This window comes from Parasteatoda tepidariorum, chromosome 11 (assembly GCF_982258835.1).
Source record: "Parasteatoda tepidariorum strain Cologne lab strain chromosome 11, Ptep-v5.0, whole genome shotgun sequence".
Classification (NCBI taxonomy): domain Eukaryota; kingdom Metazoa; phylum Arthropoda; class Arachnida; order Araneae; family Theridiidae; genus Parasteatoda; species Parasteatoda tepidariorum.
The window spans coordinates 77,819,377-77,845,727 of record NC_141765.1 but is presented as its reverse complement, the minus strand read 5'-3'; the positions used below and the strand labels follow the sequence as shown (position 1 = coordinate 77,845,727).

The window sequence follows — 26,351 nt, the reverse complement described above, 5'->3', positions numbered from 1 at the left end:
CTGAGGCATTCTCGTTAATACGTTAATTAGGTAGGGGATATTATTATACAGGGATGAGATTTTTTCGCTTTTGTCCTTTAAGTTTCAGCCTTTTTATCCGAAAGTCTGATTCTCTAAAAGTTTTTTTTTCTTTAATAAATATTCAGATTTTTCTGGAAATGCAGTTGTTGAAATAACATGATTATATTTGTTTCTGATTTCGTAGTTGCCAACCCTTCTGCATTTTTGCTTCTTTTAACTATTTTACGTGTAGAAAATAAGATTTTGTATATTTTTAACAGCCGTCATATAGTTATTATTTTCGTAATTCAGACGTCGCTGCTTCCTGTTTGCTGGCATGAAAATAATGAAATAATTATAAAAAAATATCAGGGGCTTTGCGGTGAAAATATTCATTTGCTAATTCAATTAGCATTGTATATTTCTAATTATTATGATCAAATAAAAGCAATACAAACAAGTCTTTTAGAATTCCCAAGCCCAGAATTTACTAATATCTAGATTCTTATTCATGGGAGTTTAATACCAAACATTGATTTTCGTATTTACATGATTTAAGAGTTGTGCATTGTGCTTCTTATTTACGCGATTTAAGTATCGTACATAGCGATTCATATTTACTAGATTTAAAAATGCAATATCTCGATTTGTATTTACATTCAGCAAAACTATATCGTATTCAGCAAAATGAAATTCACAAGTATTTGGATAAACTAAATTTTTAGCATAGTAAATGAATAGGCTGAATATACTGTAAATCGACACTAACTACTCTGTGTATTTAACAGAAAACACTTAAATTTGTATTGTCTTATGTTAAAAGATTTAAAGGAATATTAAAAAGATTTTTCTTTAAAAGAAGATGTCTAATGTACAAAACTGCTAATGTTTATCTTTAAAAATGTTAAATGTTTTAGTATAATCTGTACTATACACTAAATTTGGTTATAAATAAATTTCTTAATAATATCACTGCAGATTTTCAATAACACATGAAAAGGAATACATAATATTACAAAAGATGTCAGTTTTCAAAAGTACAAGATTTTGGTTAGGTACTATTCAAAATATAAGTGTTTCTTCAAAATTTTAAATTTATTTTTTCCAGAACACATTTAGAAACACTATCCTTTATAAAAAATATATAAATTTTATGTATTTATTAAATTTCACATATGAATATAGGGTTTTTGACATTTCCGACATTTTTGATAGTGAGGTTTTTGACGTGACGGTTTAAACTGTCAAAAACTGTCACATGTCAAAAACCTGCCAACCCTGATTTAAAATCAAATATTGCACGTGATTCATGTTCATACAATTTTTAAATTTATCATCAGGATTTATAATCACATGCATTGAAAGTGTGGGGGCTGAGTTATCGATCATGCCAACCTTCATCTATCAAAAGGTACCTCATGATTGAATCAAGTGAACTTGAACTGAGTTCTATTTCAGTGTACCTGTCCGCGAAGCGGACACTTCATACTGTCATCGGTGATTGTGCCCGTGGGCACCTGGAATAATGGCGGTGAATTGCAGAGGCGGTGGTCAGATTAAATCTGCATTTAATCTATGTGCATATTTAATAAATTATTTACATGTTTAAGTAACACTAATGATGGTTAAAGTTTGTGTAAGGCTCTGCTACAACAGGGACCCGGTCGTCGTGGTATTCAACCACTCGTACCGGGTTACTCACTGTACTGAACTTAATGGATACTATGGCTTGCCCATATCGGACCCTTTTCAGAGTTACTCCTTCACCGGGTTTGCCGTAGTCCAGTGTATATGCTGTGTGTGTTTGTGACTTTATCAGGGTTCGTACAGACTCCTTATACTCCTTGGAAATAAAAAGGTCTCCAAGGAGTACTTAGAACTACTTAAATTTCCAAGTTAGTCCTTAGAAACTCCTTAGGTTATTGTGTTACATAGATGAAGTTACTAAGTTCGCTGATGCTGTCCAAGCAAGGGAATGAAATCGCATGTTACATGACTTAGCTGTCAAAATCTAATAGTTTAAGAAAAACTTTAGAAGAAAAAAAATTTAATTGCAAGGGTTAGATGAAAAAAATAACAGCAAATAATTTTAATTTTACATGTTACAAGCAAACTCAATTAATGATTTACTGTTTTTTTTTCTCATTGTATAAAATGCCTTAGATTTTATGTATTCAAATTTAAAAATATAAGATTGGTAGGTTTTTATGTTAATCTTTAACATCTGAATACACATTTTTGAAAAATCTTTATAGTTACTGCTTTTTGATTTAAAAAAAAAACTGTTTGGTTATTTTTTGCTCAAAGTTTTTAAATTTTGGACTCCTTGGATTTCTTCTTCTGATCTCTGTTTGAACCCTGTTTATTGATAATATTTAGATATGATCATGTCTGAGAGAAAAATTGAAGTAATCTGGTTGTAGTATTTCATATCGGGAATTAGAATTTTGTTACAATCAGCAGGATCTGAGTTATTTCCCCTTTTATACCAAGTCGCATTCAGAGTTTATTTATATATTCACTAATGCTGTCTATTTTTAAGTCATTCCTGATGGAAGAGTTTGGGAGGTGGGAATGTGCTACAGTGATACGTCGTAAAATTTTATTTTGCGCTATATCCAGTTTTTTTAATTTGGTTTGGCCTTGTGCAGCCCCAAGCAGGGCTGGCGTATGTCAGTATCGGTCCAATGCATTGTAGATACAGTAGCCTCTTTAGGTTAAGTGGAAGTGCTGAGTTAGAGTTCAGTAGTGGTCTAATGCAGCTATAGGCAGCATAGGCTTTATTTACTGTTTTATCTATATGGAGGTTCCATCTGTGTTTATCATTTATGCATAGGCCTAGGTAATTGGCCTTATTTGTAATTGGTATTTGATTATTGAATAGAGTAACATTGCTATTATTGTTTTTAAATCTCTTTTTCCTTCTGATGACCATTAGATTGGATTTACCAGTGTTTATAGCAACTTTATTTTCAATACACCAATTTTCTATAGGTGGCATAAGTTTATTGAGATTAACGACAGACTGGTTTGGATTCATGGAACGCATGGCTATTGCCGTGTCGTCCGCATAGAATGCAATTAGATAGTTATTATTTTTGGTGTTTACTGGAATGATTGAATCAAGTTAGCTTTTCTTATATACCAGTGAATTGATGTTTAAATTTCGTAGTGGTAGTTACGCCACAATACTCCCCCACTAGAATTTTATCAGGGATAGGATTCGATGAACAGATACCACTAGTTGCTGTACTTATGAAGTACCGGGAGAGCTGGTTTTAAGGTCACCGAGTGTTTGATTGCTGAATGTGAGAGGTGTATTAACTTCACAATCGTAGTCGCTCCTGTGTTGCCATTAGCAGTCGAGTGTATGCTGGCAGACATTGTGTTTAATCGCGACGAGACGGGTAGCAACAGCGTGTGGAGGTTGATTATGTCACAGTCACGAGTAGCAAGTCAACTGTTCATCCAACAAAGTAGGCGTTACCAGATCAAAGTGGGCCTTACTGCATGTTCAGATCACGTCCGAAGGTCACCAATGTGGGGACGGAGTTATAGACCATGCCTACCTTTTTATCGCAGTCACTTAAAACAAACTTCTATCACATCTTTCTTTTCAACTGGATAATAGTATAATAGAGGCATGTGTTTCTTAATCTTCTCTTTTTGTATTATAAATATTATAATTTTGTTACGTTTTAATAAATGTCAATGTGAATAGTTCTTATATATTTAATTATTTCTAAATCATTGCAATTATTCTTAAAGCAATTTATGGCTTGAGTATTCTTTATCAATGTATACCCGTCCCCTAAACGGACAACTCTCGTAAACGGACAATTTTTTGGGTCCCGAGAGTGTCCGCTCAACGGAGGTTTCACTGTGTGTGTATATATATATATAATATACTTCACTACCCAACAATAATGGAAGAAGATACACTTTGAGTTTTTGATATTCTTTTTTAAATTTCTCAAGAAATGCTTAAAAGATTAATTTATAACTTTATAGATGTTTAGTCCATTTTTTTATACTTGGGAATACGGTTTGAAGCTTTCAGAGGTTTGGGAGACTGACAATAAATTATGAAAGAAAATAAATGTTTTTGAACACCCTATGTCAGAAAATCAAACAATAAGCTTGTAACTTGTATCTATTACTAAAGTTGATAATTGAAATAACTGTATAAAATTTCATAAACTTAGAGTAAATATTTATGGAAATATGGATATTTTTATCAAAAACTAATTTTTTTGCCTTACATTTTTTTTTGCTACAACTTTATAAATATTGAATGGAATCAAGCAAAAGTTTTTGGAAATATTTAAAATAAATTAAAAAATTATTTATTTAAAATTTCTGGAAAAAATTTGTTAAAAACTGCACAAGATATAAATATTGAAGGTAGTTCGGTTACACTGAGCATGCACAGAAAATTTTTTAAATATTTTTTTCTAATTTTGTATTGAAATTTGGTAACTAATGAAAAAAGTTTGATTTGAATATCTTCAAAATTTCAAGCAGTTTTCTTAGTAGTTTTTAAAGGAAAGCTCAAAATGATCAGGAGTTTGCCACAAATTTTATTTTGTTTCCCTAAAGGAAAATTTAATAACAAATGATAATACCATACAATAATCGTCCTGAAGCCAAAATGTGATGGTATAAGGGAGGAAAACATACTTTTTGAGTGGCATTGTGGGGGAAATGAGCCCCCACAATACCACTCTAATTTTTAATAAATTTTGTTTAATGGTACAAAATGAAATTTCAGGAAAATCCATGATAGTTTTGATTTTTCCTTCAGAAATTACAGAAAGTTTTAAAATATTTAAATCAAACTTTTTTTTTTTTTTTTAAGTTTCCAAATACTGTTCAAAAGAAATGCCTTAAATACTTATATCTTGTACATTTTTTAGCTTTATCATATTGCTCCAAAAATATTTTTTGATTCCATTGCATATTTATGAAGTTATAGCAAAAAAATTAGTTTTTTTTTCCTTCATAAAAATGTCTATATCTCCATAAATATTTACTTTTGGTTTACAAAATTTTATGCTACTATTAAATAGAATAAATTTTATGCTGCTATTAATGGAAGTCTAGCTTATTGCTTGATTTTCTGGCATTGGGTGTTAAAAAATACTTGTTTTCTTTCATAATTTATTGTCTGTATCCCAGACCTCTGAAAACTTTAAATCTCCTTGCTAAGTCTAAAAATTGCTTGAACTGAACATCTCTTAAGTTATAAAATAATTCTTTAAGTATTTCTTGAGAAATTTAAAAAATGTCAAACACTCAAAGTGTTTCTTCCATTATTGTAGGGTAGTATACATGTATGTCAGCAAATAACAAACCATTGGACAAGTGATATGATGTAAGCTATCACCTAATTGTAAAACTAACTATTCTCATAACTGTGTGTGGTAAAATCTTCTTAATATTAAAAACTTAAGAAACTGATAAATGTATTAGATTTTCAATATGAGCTGATAATTGTTAATTAAATATTAAAATCTTAGTTATAAATTACATTATTGTATTATATCATTGTATACTATAACTTTGAGGTGCATATCCATTTGAAATAAATTTATATACAGAAAATAATAAATTCTAGCTGAAGCCAATCATTATAGATTTTTTTTTTAAAATCCCAAATAAGAATAGAAAAATCATGATTATTTCTTTCCTCTCTGATGTGCAAAAAAGACATCTTTAAAAAAAAATTCTACAGAATTTTTTTTTTCTTCTTAAAAATTATGCAGAAAGGAAAACCAAAATTTTTTCTTTCCTAAATAAAAAATCTTTCTGCAAAAATTCTGTAACTTTCTGCGCCAATGTCACCGCAGTTCTGTCTTGGGGGTGCAAACAAAGAATTTTCTTTCATATTTAAATGAGCAATATTACTCAAAAAGAGATAAATAAAGACATTTTTTTTAGATTTCTGCTATCAATATAGAAAAGTGAAAAACAAACATTTTGTTTTGTTACAATTTTAACCCAAAATGATTATTTTGCAAACATATGTAGGCAACCACCAGCTACATTGTCCTAATTCCTGAAAGAAAAATGCATCTGATGTTTTTGGTTTAATTCAATTACTTTTTATTTAAAAATCAAGTGATTTAATTTAAATCAATTTAATGTTCTAAATAATTTAGTATTTGCTATTATTTTTTAAATTAGTATTTTCTTTTATCTTTGATCAGTATCTGCTATCTGCATCTTTGAAAAGCAATAAAAATTCAAAATGTGCTTTCTTTTAAATAACATGTCTTTCTTTTTATTTAAGCATTTCATTATACAATTATAAATTAAAAAGAAAAAAATTAGGCATCTCATTAAAGACTTATTTTTTAATCATTTATATTGTTAGTATTGTTTATCTTAAACAATATTGCCTTAAAATAATTCAAAAATTTCAATTTTTAGGAGGGTTTCTTAATTGGAAGAAGTTATAAATCAATTCGTTTTGAGATTAATGATCAATCAATGTGCAATACTGAGGAAGACCTTATGATAAGTATGTATATTTTAGAATAAATACTTTTCCTTACAAATAATATTTCATCAGCTGTATTTGAATTTTAACTGTTTATGTCAAATTAAGCAGAGCACATCTGAAATATTCATGAAAATAATAAAAAATAAAATAAATATAAAAAAATGAAATAATCAGTAAAAAATAATTCTATCGCTTTTACTTATAAATTTTTAAATTTAATTGAAAGTATTTTTTCCTCTTACTGGCAGTGATTTAAAATGCCATATCTCCATTTATTTAAGCCTTTTACAAGGTTTGTCAAGGTGGGCCCAGTCCGGAAAAACCCAGCAGGTTTTTCAAATGAATTCCGCTTGAAAAAACTGATCTTAATGCCGACCAATCAGTTTTTTTTCTCACAATCTATTATTCCAAATGCATTTTCTCTGCAATTTTCAAGCTATGTTGTTCTTTGAAAATATAAACTTTTTGTTTTAAAATTTAACTTTGTCACATTTTATACAAAATTATATGAAGAAAATCGTATTTCAGTAATCTGTTTTTTGCAAACAAAATTTATAATTAAGCATGAGAAAATATAGTACATGATTAGAAAAAGCATTTTACTAAATTATAATATATTATCTTTTAAACAAATTATGTGCAATATGCATACACATTACACTAATTGCATAATTTATTTGGATTGTAAACCCTTCAGGGTGTGCTAAAATACACCAACAGATGTATATTCACAGGGGTCTGTTTAGAAGAAATTTGGGTCCGTTAACGGACCCTTCACAAAATATTTTAACTTAGAAACGGACCCTTCACAAAATAGTTTATCTTTTAATCGGACCCTTCACAAATTTGTTTATCTTCATTATTGTTTTGTTAATCGAATAAACCCTTCCCAGGAGGGTGGGGAGAAAGACAGACGTAAACGAACTAAATTTTGTCTTCCGCAGACGCTTCTTCCTTTATTCGTCCGAAATTAATATTCTGCGTTCAGCAGTCGGCTAAATGCCAAATATTTGTATGTTGCATCGCTTATTTAGTAGATGCATTTGCTGTTTATTTTTTAAAATTTAATTTTTTTAATTATAATTTTACAGCATTGAGCATAATCTTGTATGTCTTTGCAATTTAGAAACTCCTTGAAAAAGTTTTTTTTTCGCAATAACGGACCCTATTTGCACAAATTCACAAAAGCGGATCCTGGTTGAAAGAATGTGACTTAACTTTTATTTTATATTCACAAATTACGAGTAATTTTTTCACAATTTTACAAAAAACGGACCGTTCACAAAATGTCTGGACAGACCCATGATTCAGTATTTCAAGATGACTATGATATTTTTAGACAAAGAATGAACAAAAAATTTTTTCAGTTGAAAAGAAAATTGTCTGTGACGAGTATTTTAAAAGATTTGACCTAAATATTCCCAATTTTATTTTATAAGATTTCTATTATTATTATAAGATTTCTATTATAGACTAAGGATACTCACTTTCTGATATTTTGAATTCTTAGTTTAATGAAATTGTCATGACACCTAGGATTAAATTTATACAGTTAGACCTCGATATAAGGTCTCCCTAAGGGATATCGCAAAAGTGACCTTATAAGCGGGGTACCCTTTTAACCGAATCATTAGCAGTTCATAACTAAACACGTAAATAGTACACATTATGATTTCTTAAAAATGGTGATACAAACGAAAACGATCGGCCATAAATTAAATATTTAAGTCAATATATTTTAGCAGAATTAGAAAAGAATTAAAAAAAGTTAGATTTTTAAAATTTTTTTAAATTTAAAATAAAGCTGTTTACAAATTTCCTCAAAGTGTACATACATACATTACATCTTACCTTTTTTTAAAATAATCATTTATGCAGGCCTGTTTCGCTTTTAGTTCCCTTTTTCGAACAATGTTTTGTAGATTTTGTAACTTCTTAAAATGTCCCTCATGGTTTGTAAAAAGATTTCGTATAGCATTTATTGCATTGAAGGCTTCCGCTTGGGTTACAGCTACAGTCTCAGGATCACTGTCATTGTCCTCACTGTCCACAACGTGTGAAACAATTTCAGAAATTGGACAGGGTGGCCACCCACCTGGAAAACCTGGAATTATCAGGGAATTTTTTTATACTGGAAAAAACCTGAAAAAATCAGGAAAATTTGGATAAAAACCTGGAAAAATCAGGGAGTTTTAAAGAAAAGCTGGAAATTTTTTCTTCAATAATTGTTTTAATTTCACTAATTTAAATTATTTACTAATTTTCTTAATTTAAATTATTTCATCCATTATACCCACTTTTTTTAGACAAAAATGTCAATTGAGGCTAACTGTGGGATGTTATGAGCTGTGTCTGCTATGAAAACAACTTTTCGCTTCTTCACAAACTGCAACATTTTCCTTGAACTCGAGAGGGGTAATTGCCTTGTAAAGAAGTTAACTAGGCTTTTGTTAGAAAAGAGCCCCTCGCCTCAGATAAAAATGACCTTATAAGCGATAACGATTTTTAAAACTTGACCACATATCCGATAATCTGTAACAAAGCATTCCTATTCAGTGAGTCGGGACTTTGGAAAAGTGACCTTATATGTGGATGACCTTGTATCGAGGGCTGACTGTATTTTGTATTTTAAAGAATACTAAAAATATATGTTATATTTGTGAATTTTATTTTTGTTTGATAATATATTTTATTTGGTTCAAATTTTGTTAATTACGAAAGAAAGATTAATTGCAATAGATGCAATCATTTATTAAAGAAACATGAATGCATATTGTAGGTACTAGTTGTTCATTTTATGTTTATTCGTACATATATCATTAATTAAATTTAATGAGCCTTCCTGCATGTTCATTAAAATCGTCAATTATTTACTTGGAAATTTTAGAAAGCAAATGTTTAAAATTTATTACCTTTTTTCATTCATTTAAAAAGCAAAAAGTAAAAAAGATAAAAAATGATAATTTTTTGTACTATCTTAGATACATAAAAAATTCATACCTTGAAAAATGCAAATGAACATGCAACAGAAAGCAATGTGCATTTCATTTCAGGAATGTATACAGTACTTCAAAAAATTCCATTCATTAACTTTAAAGTAAATTATGTGTTTATTTGTCCTCTTAAATACATCTGTTAAGAAATTTTACTTTTATTTTGGAGAAAGATTTTGATATTTTTTACTAATGTATGACGTATAATTTATAACAAATGAAAAGATTTGTAAGAAAAAACGGGACTACCTAGATTTCACATGATTGGCATTACACTTTTTAGTTACTATGCAAGTAATAAATCTTGCTGATAAACTATTCTGAAAACACCCTTTTTTTAACTTCTTAATTTTTATGTATTATTTAATAATTCACTTCTCAAAACAGTTTCGTAATAATTTTTAAAATAATATCCAAAATAGAAAAATTAGATAAATATATATTCAGAATTCATCTCTCAATCACTACAAAAAAGAAATTAAATAAGTTATATTTCAAAGTCTTAGTCAGTTATTAATTTTCGCATGCTTTGTAACAAAGACGTTTTTTAAATAAAAATATTAAGTTAAATAGTTTTGACAAATAAAAGTAAGTAATCCGAGCATTCAAGAGTGAAAAAAAAGTTGATTTGTATCATGTAGAAAAAAACACAGAAACCCTAAAAGAAATAAACTGGCCTTTTGCATAAATAAGGAAAAAAACTGTACATTGTAATTATGTTTTGGTTTATTTCCTCAGAGAGCTGAAACATATATTTGAAATAAAAATGAAAATGCCCTGAAACTTTTGTCATTATTGTTTCCTTTTTTTGTATGTCTGACAAAATTATTTGCTTTTCATTGATTTTTTTTTTACAGTTACAATCAATAAGAAAGTAGTTAATGAACTATTTTACTTTTTCTGTCCTTTTAATTTTGATCTTGTGATTCATTCTGCGGTTTTTTCCTCAGCTACCTGGACTCTCATACACATGCAGAAGCCTATGCTGTTTAAAATAAAAATTTCTTATTATTAGGTCATTATTTTAGTGAATTTGATCTATTGTTCGGGATTTTTTATATTTTATCTTTTGACATTTTTTTTATTACTCTGAATAGTGGCCACTTCTTAACATTGGTCAATTAGAATTAGTCCTGCAAGGATCTGTTGCTCAGAGATTTGACTGGAAAAAAAAGGCTTTTTAAAGTTCCATGTAGCTTCTTTTTTTTTTTTTTTTTTTAATTTATTTTTGTGTGGGGTCTACCTATAAATTTTTGCTAATGTATAATATTAATGATTTTTCACATCCGAATAAATTTTTTTTTTCCATTTTGAATCTGACCTGAACTGAGTCTGAAATAAAGTAATTTCTTTCGATTTGAAATAGTTTTGATTTCAAAACCTGCTTTTAAATTAACCTCCTCATTTTTTTTTCAGGTGTCTTTTCTGCTTATCCATGTGGTAGCTTTCTATCATTCTATGATAGCAAAGGTGTAATTAACTTAGACTTCATCAAAAATTTTCTAGGTGACAGAATAAAGGTAATTAAACTAATTTTGATTGAAACTAATTCATATGTTTCAAATTCAATTTATTTTGCTCAAATTTTGTATTTTGCCTTGTAAAATTTAATTACATACTATAAAAATTTTAAAATTTTTTATATAATCGTTAAAAATTGTATATAAATAGAAAAATATCTTTCTAAAAAGGTCAAAAATAAAATGTTTATTTATTAGATTAGGAATGATAGAAGTAATATTTAGAACTTCTATGAATTTTTCCTCAAAACTTTAAACAGGATATCTGCTCACCTAGAAAGTCATGGATTTCGGTATTGAACAAAATTTGTCGTGAAATGTCATGATTTTATCTATTTTTTAAAAAAATCATGGAAAGTCATAGTTTTAGGTTGCCGAAAAATCTTAATTTTTAAAATGGAATCCCTCCCCCCCAATTTAACAGTGTTTCAATGTTCCAAATATCTAAAATTTGTAGCAAAATCCACTCTCATAGTCATATTCTATTAAAGTATAAAATGTTTTTATCTTGTTCTTTGAAAATTATAGTGTTCTTTCAAAGTATGAAAGAAAGAACATCATTTCTAAGGCAAATTATATTTTTAACTCCTGTGATTTCAGAATTTTTTTTATCTATTTATTTTTTATTTTATCAATTTAAAATTCTAGTTTAGACATTTTATATTACGCTTTGAAGACGGACATAATTAACAGCTTTAAATAACTACATATATCTAACAGTATTTAGTTATTTGCTTTTATATTTTTTTCAGCTATTTTATTGCTTCAACTTTTCCTTTACTCTGTTTTTTATGTTTAAAAACAATAAGTAATAAGATACAGAGTATAACAGTTTTGGGTATACTTATCATTTTAATTAATGTTATTATAAAGCTTTTTAAATTTATTGTTGTATTTTGTGGAGAAAATAGTAACTTCGGAAAGTCATGAAAAATTCTTGGAATTATTCACTAAAGTTATGAAAAATCATGAATTTGAAAATCTAAAATGTAGCAGATGCCCTGTTAAAAGTAGTAAAATGTGATTTGAAATTTTAAATAAGTAATTTTTTTAAGAATTTTTTTAAAATCTAATTTTATTCTATTTGAAAACTGATTTTGATGATGCTAAAAAATTCTTTTATAGCTAATTGCTTTAAAATTAATATATAGTAAAATATCGGTTAAGTGGACACTCTTGGGACCGAAACTATTGTCCGTTTACGAGAGTCGTCCATTTACAGGAAGAATACTTCGATCATTGTTATAGTAAAAATTGATTGCTTCAACTGTTGCATGCTGTATAGCATTATTATTCATAAGGCATTTATCATTTGTAGGCATTTCTAATTGTCATATTGTAATTCTTTCCAGTCTGTTATTGGGTGGTATCGATTTCGCCGCAATGTTCCTCCTTATCCCTCTGCACGTGAAGCTATTGTGCATCGCAATTTGATGAGAGCTTTTTCTGGAAATTTAGCAATTGGAGACAATTTCTTTATTTATGGAGTCTTTGGGTCTTCTGCATCTGAGAGTGGAGCAACACACACTTATGATTATGCTTTCTATGTTGAAAGACCCGATAGGTAATAATATAGTTTTCTTTTAATAAGACTGCTTTATACAGGACTGCTGCAGAAACTATCAATGCAAGAAAGTGTATATTTGAAACTAACTTTATAATTTAGGAGGTGTATTTAAATATATATATATATATATATAATATACATTAATAAATAATAAGATGTTTTAAAACTAAAATTAATTCTGGTGAATTTTCAATTGCAATATTGCATCATAGTAAGCTTCAAGGATATGGTAATTTTCATTATATTTGTTTTTCTCTGTTTTGAAAAAATAACCATACCATATTGTAAATATTTCTCAGTGATTAAGCTTTCTTTATTACAGCTTGGGATAAGTATAAGTTTAAGATACTAGAACAGGGGTCTGTCCAGGTCAAATTTACTACAGTTTATCTTCACAAATTCAAATTCAACCTTCACAAAAACGGTAGTTTCACAAAATACATTTTCTTAAAATTTTATTTTTGAATCCCATACGAAATGATAAATCAATATTTTTACCATATTTTTGTGTTGATTTTTTAATAGAAGTTTATGGTCAGAAGTTTATGGCGTGCAAAAGTTTATGGTCAATGTGTGAAAGGCATTTTAACCTTTCTATGCGGTTTTTTCTTATTGTAGAGATTATTTCTGTTTTATTTAGTCAAGCCAACATATATATATAACACTTGGTTTCAGAATTTTTACTTTTCTTACAATTTTATGGAAAATGTAATCTTCTTTAGATTAAATTTAAATCTTTGCACTCAGTTGAATATTTCTTTTTTTATATAATTCGAGTCTTGTATGAACTAATATTTTTAAAATAAATGCCAGTATTAAATTAAAGTTAAAATCACGATTTCCATAAATAAATATGCAAAACTTATGCTTATTTGTTAAAATAGTATCTTTCAATTACATTTTCATCCAATTCTTAGATGTAAGAAAATCGCTTCACGAAAAGTAAATACCGGACTGATATGAAAATTGCATTTGATTTAAAATGACTTTCAAAGCGCTAACTTTGCTTTCTGGTTGATAAGCATATTAAGAATGTAAATACATTATTTATTACATTATTTATTAATACATTATATTATATATTTATTAAAATAATACATTATTTATTACATTTCCAATCAACGATTTATAATGAGTTTGACCTAAGACTTTTGCACGCTAGTGTACATCTCAAAAAAACCTAGACTGACTCCTGTAGAAGTAATTACAAAAAGCATTAAATCTATTTGAATCTATGAGTTTGATAACCGGTCATCTCCATCAACTAATTTTATAGCTGAAGCAAAAAACCGAATAGTTAAGTATCATCTTGATGTGTTGAGGTTTTTTAAAAATATTTTTTAATATTAAAATATAGCTAGTTACGAAATATTCTAATGCAGTTGTACAATAACATCACCTAATTTTTTAATTTAAAAATTATTAGAATTAGTGATGACCGGTTTTTGAACAAAACCTTAAAAAAAGTACTATTTATTATTTTTAACAAGCAAAAATCTTAATAATTTGGCATTTAGAAATAAAATAAAGACTTTATTTAAGTCTTAGACTACATATATATGAATATTTGGGTAGGATCAGAAATCTTTTGGAAAATGAATATTTGGGCTGGGCCCTTTACAAATTTCTTCATTGAAAAATAAAACTCATTTGGTTTATATTGTAAAACATTTTCTGATGCCTGTACTTCTCTTGTTGTTCGCGGCAACTTTTCTGAAATATGCTTCCTTAACTGGTTATGTTGCTACTTTTGAGATACTTTTTTTGTACAGAGTAAATATTATAATAGTCAATGAAAGGAGATACTTCCAACTTCATCAGGTGTAGTACTATTACAAGTAAAATTTCTATGATGGGACACCTGAAACTATTATTTCTTTATTGCTTTTCCATAGGAGCATTTTATAGCAAATTTTTTGTAATGACTTAGCCATAATGAAAAAGCAAATCAGCAAAAAAGGCCTGAGTGCCTAGCAGAAATATAGTGCCAAGGGCCCCAGAATAATATTTGAGCTACCAGAGTCATTAACCAAAAAAGGACTAACTAGACAACTTAGGGACAGAAACGATGATTTTAATGAAGGAGACTTCGAAATCTCATTTCCAGTCTGGTGTAAAAGAAGATACCATTGGGTAGTCACACTTGAGCCAATAAAATTTAGAAAATTTTCGATGCGATGGAGTAAACGTTGGTTGGAAGCGCTATAGAATAAAAGAGTACCTGGGACCGCTCAGGTGTTATAAATGCTATCCTCTAGGCCATATGGACAAAGATTACAACCATCAAGAAACATACTCAACTGTGACGCACCAGGACAGCGAATGGATTCCTGCCAAGGACAAACGAAATGCGTTAACTGCAATGAGACTAACCTAACGTATGGTTCAAACCTGAGAGCAGACCATAGAGCCGTAAGCAAGAACTGTGTGTCATACAAGAGAGCCGTACGAGGAATACAAAGAGGAACAAACTATTGGGACTGACCATTGGCTATAACAAATACAAATGAGAATTAAGACAGAAGTGACACCTACTTTTGTAGCTCGCCTAGCAGATCACCATTGATCTTCGTTCTGTAAAATTGTTTGCCTGACTTTTATGTTCTTTTTGGCTTTTGGGCCTTCTGGTCGGAGGGCTGTGTGGTGTGACTCACTGCTGTCAGCCCTACTAATCCTGTGGTCTGCAGCCGGTTTGGCAGCTCTGCCTCTGTGGCTTGGCCGGGGCTTTTGGGCTCCTCTGCTCATTGATGCTACAGTGTTGCTTTTATCTTGTGTGACTCGGGGCCTTCCCTTGTGTCCGCGAATTGCTCGGACTTTTGTACAGTTTGCAGTTGCTTTCATTGCTGGGAGGCATCTGACTTTTGGTGTAGGGACTGGAAGGCCTGGGTTGCCCAATTTACTCTCCTTATTATGCTCCAGCTACCAACTTTTAATATCAAGTATCATATTTATAGTCATCTCCTATATAACTGATAATTACTTTTATCCCTCTTGATTTTCTTGTATATACCATATAAAGATCTATTAACCTCTGAATCTCTCATTGTGTAATAAAAGTCAACAGAATAACAAGAATAAATCATTAATTGTTTGGTTATATAAACAATTTCATTAGCAAAAATGTCAGCCAAAAGCAGGTCATCTCCAAAATATGACATATTTAAAAAAAGAAACTAAATTGAGATTTTACTGCACAAAATATTCTACACCAAGTAGGAGGGCATGAACTTTTTTACTTCTTAACAATGTATTTATATCAGCTAAACTTAAAAATTGAAGAATCTCAATTTTGAAAATAAGTGGATATGACTGGTTTTTGCATTCATTGATTCAATATATTAATAATTATTTAATTTATTATTTATTTAGTGCATTTTCCTTACTAACTGAAAAAGGTTTAAAATTTTGATTTCATCTCTAACAGTTTCTGTAGCTTTCAGATAAAACAAAATATTTGAAGATTTTAAATTTATTGAATTTTGTTTACTTTAAACTTAAAAAATGCTTTGAAATTGTTTTAATATACCATTCTTAGAAATTTTCTGCTTTACATCACTTTACTTGTATTTTACATTTTATTATGCTTTATATAAAAGCCATTCAGTCATTAAATAATTTAAACAGAGCCCTAAATTAATGTATAAGCATTTTTAACATTTCTAGTTTGATAATTACCATTGTACAGTCTATTGTTGATATGATGACCTTTGCGGTTGAAAGTAAATCACTTGTTCATCACAGTCATAATTTAACATCAAATTTAAATTAAATAATTTTGAGTTAAAGGATTCAAATTTATTGATCTGCTAAAATACCAGTTTTAATCAATTGTTATTACCCTTTGCTCATGAGCAATGGGTAATAATTCATATAATGGACTAATTGTAATCAAGAAAAGTATGTTTATTTTTTTATATTTTATTTTGGAGTTGGAATTTCAAAATTTTTCTCAGGGTAAAAAATATTATCCCTAACTAATTGATTTTTATATATAATAGATGATAGCTGTTACATTATGATAGCTGTTTGTTGTATACAAAGAATCATTTTTGCAGGCTTTCTGTCATTTGTAAATTGTCAAAAAACATTGTGTCATGTGTGTAGCTTGCTTATCGCTTGTGATTCATTATTGTAGCAAGTTATGAAGATTGTTTGCATTCCATTGTAGGGGAAAGTTTTGATTTATGTTTATTATGTTTTGATCAGAATATCTAGAACTGAAACACTCATGCATATATAAATAATGGTGACACTTAATTTTCTAATAATTTTACCTTAATCTATGTTTCAAAGAACTAAGAATTTGGTAATTTGAAACTAGAAAAAACTAAAAGTTGAAGTATTACTATGAAGCACTAGAAAAAGAGAGCTACATTAAAAAAATAATAATAATAAAAAACAAACCTGAATGAAAAAAATTTAATAAATATCTAAGGTATATTTAGTAATTTAAAACTAGTCAGTTCTTGTATCTTCTACCTGGCTTATAAAAGCTTTTGGAATACACAGATTGAAATAATCTTAGGTAATTTTAATTCCACTTTTTTCTTGTTAATTGACATATATATATATATATATATATATATATATATATATATATATATATATATATATATATATATATATATATATAAATGAAGATAAAACAAAGAAAAATTATAGACATATGAAAGAAGGGGGGGGGGAATAATAAGTAAAAAAATAACAAACAACAGTTTAATAATAATAAAAAAAAAGAATGAAATTTTATTTAAAAATACAGGGAAAAAAAGATATAATCTTTTCATCAGCCCACACGATTATATCCGCAAAACAGAGTGCTTTCTGATATTGTATAAATAAAGCCAAAGCAAAATATATTAAAACAATAGTGTGAGGAGCACTTAAAAAATTTTTTACAAAAATTACAGCAAATAAAATAGAACACAAAAAGTAAAAATAACATGTAAAAACAGAAAATAAAATAAAATAAAAAGAAAAAACAGTATAAAAGTTGACTATAAAGTGAGTAGCGAAATCAGATCTACTTACATGGACGGGAAATTCTTCAAGACAGATTTAAAAATGTTTTCGCATAAAGATTGCCACATTACAAAATATGAAAACAAAAGCGCAAATTAAGTGTAACTAGAGGGTTTTAAAGTGCCGTTCTTACTGCACTGCTGGAGTGATTTGTTATTCTGTGCATTGATTTGTTAGTTACCAAGGATAGGCCCGAAATGGATGTGCACAAGGTAATATTATACTGGATAATTTTAAAAATTGACCATAAATAGTTTTAGGAAATAGATGTTTATTTAAGAAAAAATATAATATAGAAAAGAGAATAATAAACTGCCTGTTTTGCTAATAATTTTAGCCACAGATTTGCACGAAATGGATTTGCACATGGAAAAATTAACAAAGAAAAAAATTCTAGCCATGGATTTGCGCATGGAAAAATTTTATAAATTAATAAAGAAATTTTTAGCAAACAATTTTACCCACGGATTTGCACATGGAAAAATTTTATAGATTAACAAAGGAAATTATTTAGTAAAGGAATTTTTTTAGTAAATAACTTTAACCACGGTTTTTCCCGAAATGGATTTGCACATGGAAAAATTAACAAATTAACAAAGAAATTATTTAGTAAATAATTTTGGCAATGGATTTACCCGAAATGGATTTGCACATGGGAAAATTATATAAATTAACAAAAAAAAAGTTTAGTAAATATATCTACAAAAATATACAATTAATTCAATGATTTTAAATAAAATTTTATTACTTTAGTTGGGTATCCATTGTTTTTTTTTATCAAATTTTGAAAGAGTTTATCGATTTGTTTTTTGGATAAATAAATATTACTACATATTCTTTTAATTCTGTTCATTTCATTAAAAGTGGTATTTAAATAGATGCTCCTAGAAACATTAGAGTTCCAAGTAATTAGTTTATATATTGTGTGTATATATATATATATATATATATATATACATACAAACCTTCACATACAAACATTCGTGAACCTTCAAGGGACCGAAGTTTCGGCTCACTATTACCGGGAGTTCACTATATCCGTTACGCAGTCAATTTAACTAATGGTTCCTTAACTCCTCCCTTTTATTACACATTATTCAAATAAATGACTGTAAAATATTATGTAGCGGCAAAAAATGTGTTATTTTTCATTACTCTTCGTCTTGCGTACAAAAATTTTTTTACTTTTTATCTGATGAGCAATCCTTACCATCAGGTATGGAAACACTTCCCGACTTTCAGATAATTTTTCCTGAATTTCTGTTATTCCGCTTTTTAAACCTGTCTAACCTGCCATTCAAGCACATAAAAGTAGTTTCATAAAATCGCTTAGCAAATTCATCGACATTTGCTAGATACTGGAAGATTGCGGCTTCTTCGATTGGTGAACCACTTCAGCAATGTTTTTTCATTATCCTTGTGATTTGCTTTTCTCAACTTTTTTCCACCATTTAAATTTTTTTCATGAGCAGAAATTATTAATTGCCTTTTTTTTCTCCATATGTTACAAACTGCAGATTTGGAAAGTTTATATTCCCTGCAAATATCAGCTTGATTGCATCCATTTTAAATTTTTCTGATTTTGCCCATTTTATCATCAATGAAGAACGTATTACGTTTACTGCTAGACATAGTTAAATTTGAGGCATTTGTTTGCAGGATTTATTTTAACTGAACTGAGAGCAAAAAAGAGTTGAAATGATGGCCTTATCAACACATATTAGTGTCCAACTCTTTGACCAATAATGAATAATTACTCATTCTTTCTGAAAAAAATGCATATTGATCCCAGTGACACCTTACAGGTGCATTGTCTGCCTGGGTTGGAAACATCTCCTTGGTTTGTTTAGGGATGGGAAAGTGAGATAAAAGAAGCAAACAAAAAAAAATGCGTATCGCTGCATTCCCCTCTATAGATGGTTTTGAAAGTTGGTATATGTATTTAATTTGAAGTAGAAATTTCAAAATTATCACAATTTATTTTTTAAAAAAATCAGTCGAAGACAGAAATAAGTTCACTATATCCAACTTCCTCACTTTTTTGGTTCACTATATCCCCAAAAAATAACCTTATCTGAGTATAGCAAGGCACGGGACCGAACATTTCGTTCACTATATCCGGGAGTTCACTATAAACCTATAGCGGGGTTTGACTGTATATATATATATATATATATATATATATATATATATATACACACACACACAATAATTATTTGAATTACTTTTTTAATTTAAAATTCTTCTATATTTGTATTTTAAGAAAGATTTAAAAGTAAATTAAATAATTTTGAATGACACAAACTGATTACTTTTTTTCACTTATATGAATTCATAAAGTATACATGAAAGTATAATTTGTTACAGGTTTGTACCTCTAGTAATGTCTATGCTGAACTTGATTGACACTAAAACAAAATACCGAAGTGGGTCCCTAGCCAGTTCATTTGTCAATTCTCAGACTTTTGATTCTGTTTTAAATATTGCTTGGTAAGTTATTTAAAATAGTTAATTAATCAAAGTTTTTTACTTTTACTTTGAATAAGAATGCTTCAATTTGTAATCCCAGACTGCTGAATAATTGTAATGAAAATTTCATGTTGCTTTAATTTATTTTAACTTTAATTATTAATTTATTCCGCTAAGTCTTTAAATTTCATAGATCTTTGTCTATGAAGGTACTAAGTGACATTCTTTGATAATTTTTGGTGTAAAGGAAGTTTCCAAGTGGGTCTGGCAACAAATAATCAAGGACCATTAGAAAGGCCTCCCTTTTGGATTAAAACATCAGGAGTTTAAATACTAATAACAAAAGGGCATAACTCTGGAACTTCACTTCAAAAAGAAAATTGGTATATTGGTAATATACCTTAAAGGTGTTTGTCTAATTAAAAATATATGCTTTATTCAGGGTATCTGCACACTTGGAAAGTCATGAAAAATCATAGAAAGATATGGAGAAGAAAAAATTACTTGCTTCTGTATTTTTTCTACTATTTTATTGCTTCAGCTCTTTCTTTACTCTGTTTTTTAAATTTAAAATCTATAAATATGAAGATGCAGAGTATAACAGTTAAGGATATACCTATTATTTCAATTAATGTTATTATAATGCATTTTTAAATTTTTTGTTGTGTTATTGTCAGAGAAAATAGTAACTTCATTAAGTCATGAAAAGTTCTTGGAATTAGTCATGGAAAGTCATGAATTTGAAAATCTGAAATGTAGCAGATACCCTGTATATTGCAATTAATAAGCTTGTACCAGTGATTCCGCTTACTTACTATAGTGTGTCAAATATGCCATATCATAGATGAAAGGAAAAAGTTATAACTTGTAAGTTTTGTGGTTAAATGAAGAAAAAAAATCTAGAACTAGTACACCAGGTTTATTTTCGCCTCAAAGATAAAAACTAGCTAAACCATAAAAAAATCTTCCAGTATTAACAGCAAAAAAAAGACATCAGATGACAACTATACTTACCTTTGGTCCAGGTGTTTGATCAGTTGTAAATAAAAGCTTTGATTGCTCAAATATAATTTTTTTTGTGTTATTAACGTCTTTGTTTTGCTTTGCTTATCACTATGTATAAAGGCTATAAATGTGCATGTTGGGGCATATAAAAGTTCTACATGGGAAAGCAGTTTTTACAAGCTCCGCCAGGCATGTACAAATTTTGGCAAGAATTAACTAGATCAGGATTTGTAGTTTTCATGATATTTCTGATTGAAAAATATTTTGTCTTTATTTGTCTAGATTTTTTGCTTTTTTCCTGATATTCCTGATTTTTTGTATCTGCTGAAAATATCCCATTTTCTTCAAATATACACGCGAACTTAAAAGTAATGTGTTAGAAAAATGGAAAGATTTGGATTTTCAATCCTACATCTTTTTATTTTATTAGTATTGCTAGTGTAAATTGCAAAATCAGATAACTCAAGCTTAGGAATTGTCTCCTTAGACATGGTTCAGGTAAGTGGCTTTACCCACAGATTTCGTTGTTTCTGTAACCTTTCAGGAATTAAGTTTTTTTTTTTTTTTTTTTAAAAAGGGAAACTCTGAAATTTTTAATACTCTTATTTATTATTTTCAGCTAATTTAATAACTAATCTTGTTAGGTAGAGTTTTGTAACTTCACAATTATTGATTAATCTCTTTCATCTGATTTTTATAAACTATTGATTCGAATCAACAAAACATTAATCATACCATAGAGTTTTTGAATGTTAAATTCAAAGATAGTCTACTAAATTATCTTTGTATAAAAATGTTAAGTTGCATATTCACTGTGATCTGGTTTTTAGATTATTAAAGCTCAGCTTTACATTATTTGATTAAAAAAGTCTTTGAACTCAATTAAAATTTTAATTAATATTGGTATTAGAGAATACAAGCTATTTGATACTGGTTATTTTTTTTTAAATGTAGCAGTACTTTAAATATTTGCTATATATTGATCTCAAACTATTATTAGTTGTTTAGTTCTCCATTTATAAAATTATGCTTGAAGCTATTAAAACATTTTACTTTAAACAAAGAAATTTTGAAATTTACACATTCGTTAGGGGAGTTGCAAACACATACTTATTTATTGAGGCTTGGAGTGACTTTTGCCTGTATAGGGCCAGAGGGTTTTTGCTGTTAAGAATAAAATCACTTGAATATGAACACTCTGTTTATTAATGTACTGTAAAGTAGATATCCAATAAATATTATATATATATGCTTTATTTACTTACGTTTTTTCTTGTTTAAGTACATCTTTGCTCAATTTTTGCTATTTCAAGTTCAGTTAAACTTTCCTTATGCTTTCGCATTGTAACTGTAAGAACAGAAAAATTTGTTGTCTTCAGGATTTAACTATCAATTGAACACTGAAGAGTAAACCCAAATACACAACACTCTAACAAAAATAAAACTCCGCTTACTATAAACAAATATCTCATGCTCATTTTAGAGAGCCGTTTTTGCAATGCTGTTTGAAAACTTTTCTTTCTCCTCATGTTTATATAATAAACCAAGTGCATCTGAATCATATGTCTCTTATTTTTAGTGGAAGATCAAATCTGTTGAATTCCATGTCAACTGAAACCAGTAGTGAATTTTTAAAGTTTAAGCAATATCCTGTATGTTTGATATCATTTTAAAGGAAATTTGTTGTTCATGATTTTGACTTATTCTACCAAAATAAAAACTGTATATTTTAAAAAAGAATAAGTTAATAAAAATGTTTTGATTTTACATATAGTTTGATTTATATTGTAAGTCCTGAGTCTAATTATGCAGTGATTACCGTCAAAAAATTTTTTTAATTTATTTTTGAGACAAAAATTATATAAAATATATACTGTCCCTTCAGTTACATAAAATTGATAGGTTGACCATTAGAAAGGAACTCAAGGAATGTAAAAATGTGTTAATGCATCTTGATTCAACTAGTTTAAACCAGTTCCTCCACTATTAGAGCACACTTTTTATACAAAGCTGTACAATTTTTATTTAATAGTGTGTTTAGTTTATACAGTCAACCCCGCTATAGTGAACCTTCAAGGGAATTATAGTGAACCTTCAAATTCATCGACATTTGTCCAGATACAGGAAGATTGCGACTTCTTCGATTGGTGAACCTTCAATAATGCTTCTTCAACATCCTTGTGATCTGCTTTTCACAACTTTTTTCTGCCATCTAAATTTTCTTCGTGAGCAGAAATTATTAATTGCCTATTTTTCCATATGTTACAAACTGCAGATTTGGAAAGTTTATATTCCCTGCAAATATCAGCTTGGTTGCATCCAGTTTAAATTTTTCTGATTATGCCCATTTTATCATCAATGGAGAACATTTTACGCTTACTGCTCGCCATAGTTAAATTTGAAACACTTGTTTGTAGGATTTTTTTTTAACTGAACTGAGAGCAAAAAGGAGTTGAAATGAGGACCTTATCAACACATATTAGTGTCCAACCCTTTGACCAATAATGAATAATTACTCATTCCCTCTGACAGAAAATGCGTATTGATCCCACTGACACCTTACAGGTGCATCGTCTGCCTGGGTTGGAAATATCTGCTTGGTTTGTTTAGGGATGCGAAAGTGAGATAAAAGAAGGCATTGGGGAAGCTATTGAAAAAGCATACTGTGCATTACCTATATCTCCAAGAAAACATTGTACTGTTCTATGCATACTCTGTAACCTTACTACCAAAACAAAAGAAATAGCCTTGTAACTAAGTTTCTGATGAAACAAAAAAAAAAAACTTGTTATGAATTTCTACTCTTCTGATGAACTTTCTTACTGGACTTCTGGTAGAGCTAAGTGCATGATTGTCAAAGATAATGGACAGAAAGTACACAAAGCCAAATGTGCACCATGATGGAAGCATATCAAGTGTCAAAGCAGATGCATCCAAACATAAAAATTGGCAAATCTAAATTTTGCTGTACTACAACCTATCCATATTTTATGTGTAGGTAAAACACCATATAAAATGTGTATGTGCTATTCACGAAAATGTGAATTTTCTATTAAAATCACGGTTGTTTGCCTAATAATTACCTAGAATTACTAAATATAATAACTTACGACATTCGCTCAATTGCCTTTTTATTTTATAACCGTCGTTTAGCAGCCGACCCAAATTTGAGTTTGCGGCTGCCAATGTTCGACTCTGTAGCCTTGTAATTTTGAACCCAATCCAAAAGACAAGGAAAATCCTCAATCAGTACCCCTAGAAGTATTGATTTGTCTTGGGAACTTGAAGGACTTTGGGACCCGACATATTTAATGTGCACCAGTCACCATTTAAGACACTGGGATAATTTTGATGTTGCTATAAATAGTTTTGCCAGCCTAAAAGTTCTAGGAAAAAATTGGGTAGTTAATTTTGTTGACCAAATAACTGAAATTGAAAAAGAAACAAACAATGCACTGTTTTTTTTTTTTTTTTTTTTTTTTTTTAAACAGGGTTTGGTAAAATAAAAACTTTCAAATCTAACTACAAAGATGTAGCACAGGTTTCAATTATAGAAGTGCTACCAACTCCAACTTTAAATAACCAAAGAGTCACTTTTAACAATGTTATTTTCCTTTAATTTTTTGTCAAATTTGTAAGACATCCCCTCAGTTACATTCCATGTCCTCTCTGTTACGATGCATTATTTGGACTTAAAAAAAAGGGGTTGAATTTTAAAAGTCTTATAATAATTTATTTTACCTTGAAGTATGATAATTTAAAAAATAAAAATTACGGATAATGTTTAGGATGGTCCAAATCACAGAATTTAGCATAAATAACAGTGCATGTCAAAAATATAGGATTTTATTTGTCCCCTTTGTTACAACTACCTTTAACTAACGTGCAATTTAATCATGAGGCTCTTTTATTGTTTTATGCTAATTAATTTAACATTGCACCCTAAAGCAAATTCTAGTAGAATTTTTGTTTTCAGAAATATTTCATACATATTTTAGAATAAAATACTCACGTGATTTCCCCTCTGTTAGGCTTGGAATTCAACATCTACATGTATCTCAAATTCTATGGACATACAATGCCATCTAGTGCTAAAAGTTATAATTTTTAAAACATTCCTAAATACTATTACTAATATGTGTCGGCTGAGAGATGAAAGCATTTTATGTTGACATGTATATATGGGACAGTCGGTGCAAAAGGTTTAAAAATAGTGTATTTTATTTATTATGATAAAATTTGCCTTTATTGAGCTTAAGTAGAGCAAATTATATTTTTTTAGTCTGTTTGCATTTTTTAAAAATAGTCTGGTATATGTATAGTTTTTAAAAATAATCTTGATTTATTCATAGACCCCTAAAAGGTGAAAGGGGGATAATTTATAGAGGGATGAAAGGGAGAGATTATATTTTTAAGATCTAAATAATATTTAATTACACAAGAAAATTATATATAAAGTAAGTTTATTCTTTTGTATTACTCTTTTCATGCTCATTTTAATTTTTATAAAAAATTATGCCGATTGCTGTTTTGTAGAAAGTATTGTAGATTTAGCTGTGATGCTGTCAGCAATCTCAAACTCTGCAAAATATTGAACGTCGACCTTCGCCCAATATTCTAATGAATCAAACTCGTTATCCTAATTTTTCGATATCGTGAAAATTTTGGTGTGTAATTCTATTTCATGGTATAGAGGTTTGACTATATATATTAATTAAATTGTTTCATTTTCTGAAGTTCTTTTTAATTTTTATTTTAGGAGTTTTGAAAGCTGTTGGCAAACAGAGGATGGCATTCAACAAATGCACAAACTGTTGCGTGATAAGTGTTCAGTAAGTAAATGTATTTTTTATGTGTCATTAAGTGGTTAATTTGTATGTTAAATGTTTGTACTTGTTGACATTTCCTCGCATCTACTTTTAAACTGTTAACAACTACTACTTTTAAAAATTAAATTTTTGCTTGTTTAATTAAGTTTAACTAGCAGTTTTACTTGAATAGTTCAGGGGTCTTGCTGTCAAAGGTGCCATAAAAATGACTTAATACTGCTGTAGAACTTTTAACAAGAAGTTTTTCTTTAGAAAACCAATAATCTTTTGGTTTGTGTTATGTATCAATTTATATGCAGATTACTTGTTCAGTTTTTCATTGTTTTATGAAATGTATCTGGAAATCCAAAAGTAAATACTTCAAACTAACTAGTTAAAAAATTAATCCAGGGTGCGTACAGACTCTTTATACTCCTTAGAAACTCCTTGGAAATAAAAAAG

The 26,351-nt window shown here is 28.7% G+C and overlaps 1 protein-coding gene across 1 annotated transcript in view; it reads left to right on the top strand.

Annotated features, from left to right (window-relative positions):
* The window catches only part of LOC107452007 (BRISC complex subunit Abraxas 2), a 66,091-nt gene that overhangs the window by 684 nt on the left and 39,056 nt on the right, over nucleotides 1-26,351 (top strand). The window contains exons 2-6 of the mRNA XM_016068281.5: nucleotides 6,433-6,523; nucleotides 10,915-11,018; nucleotides 12,371-12,582; nucleotides 19,975-20,097; nucleotides 25,841-25,913. Coding sequence (XP_015923767.1) covers nucleotides 6,433-6,523; nucleotides 10,915-11,018; nucleotides 12,371-12,582; nucleotides 19,975-20,097; nucleotides 25,841-25,913 — 603 coding nt within the window. The remainder of the gene's footprint in view (nucleotides 1-6,432; nucleotides 6,524-10,914; nucleotides 11,019-12,370; nucleotides 12,583-19,974; nucleotides 20,098-25,840; nucleotides 25,914-26,351) is intronic.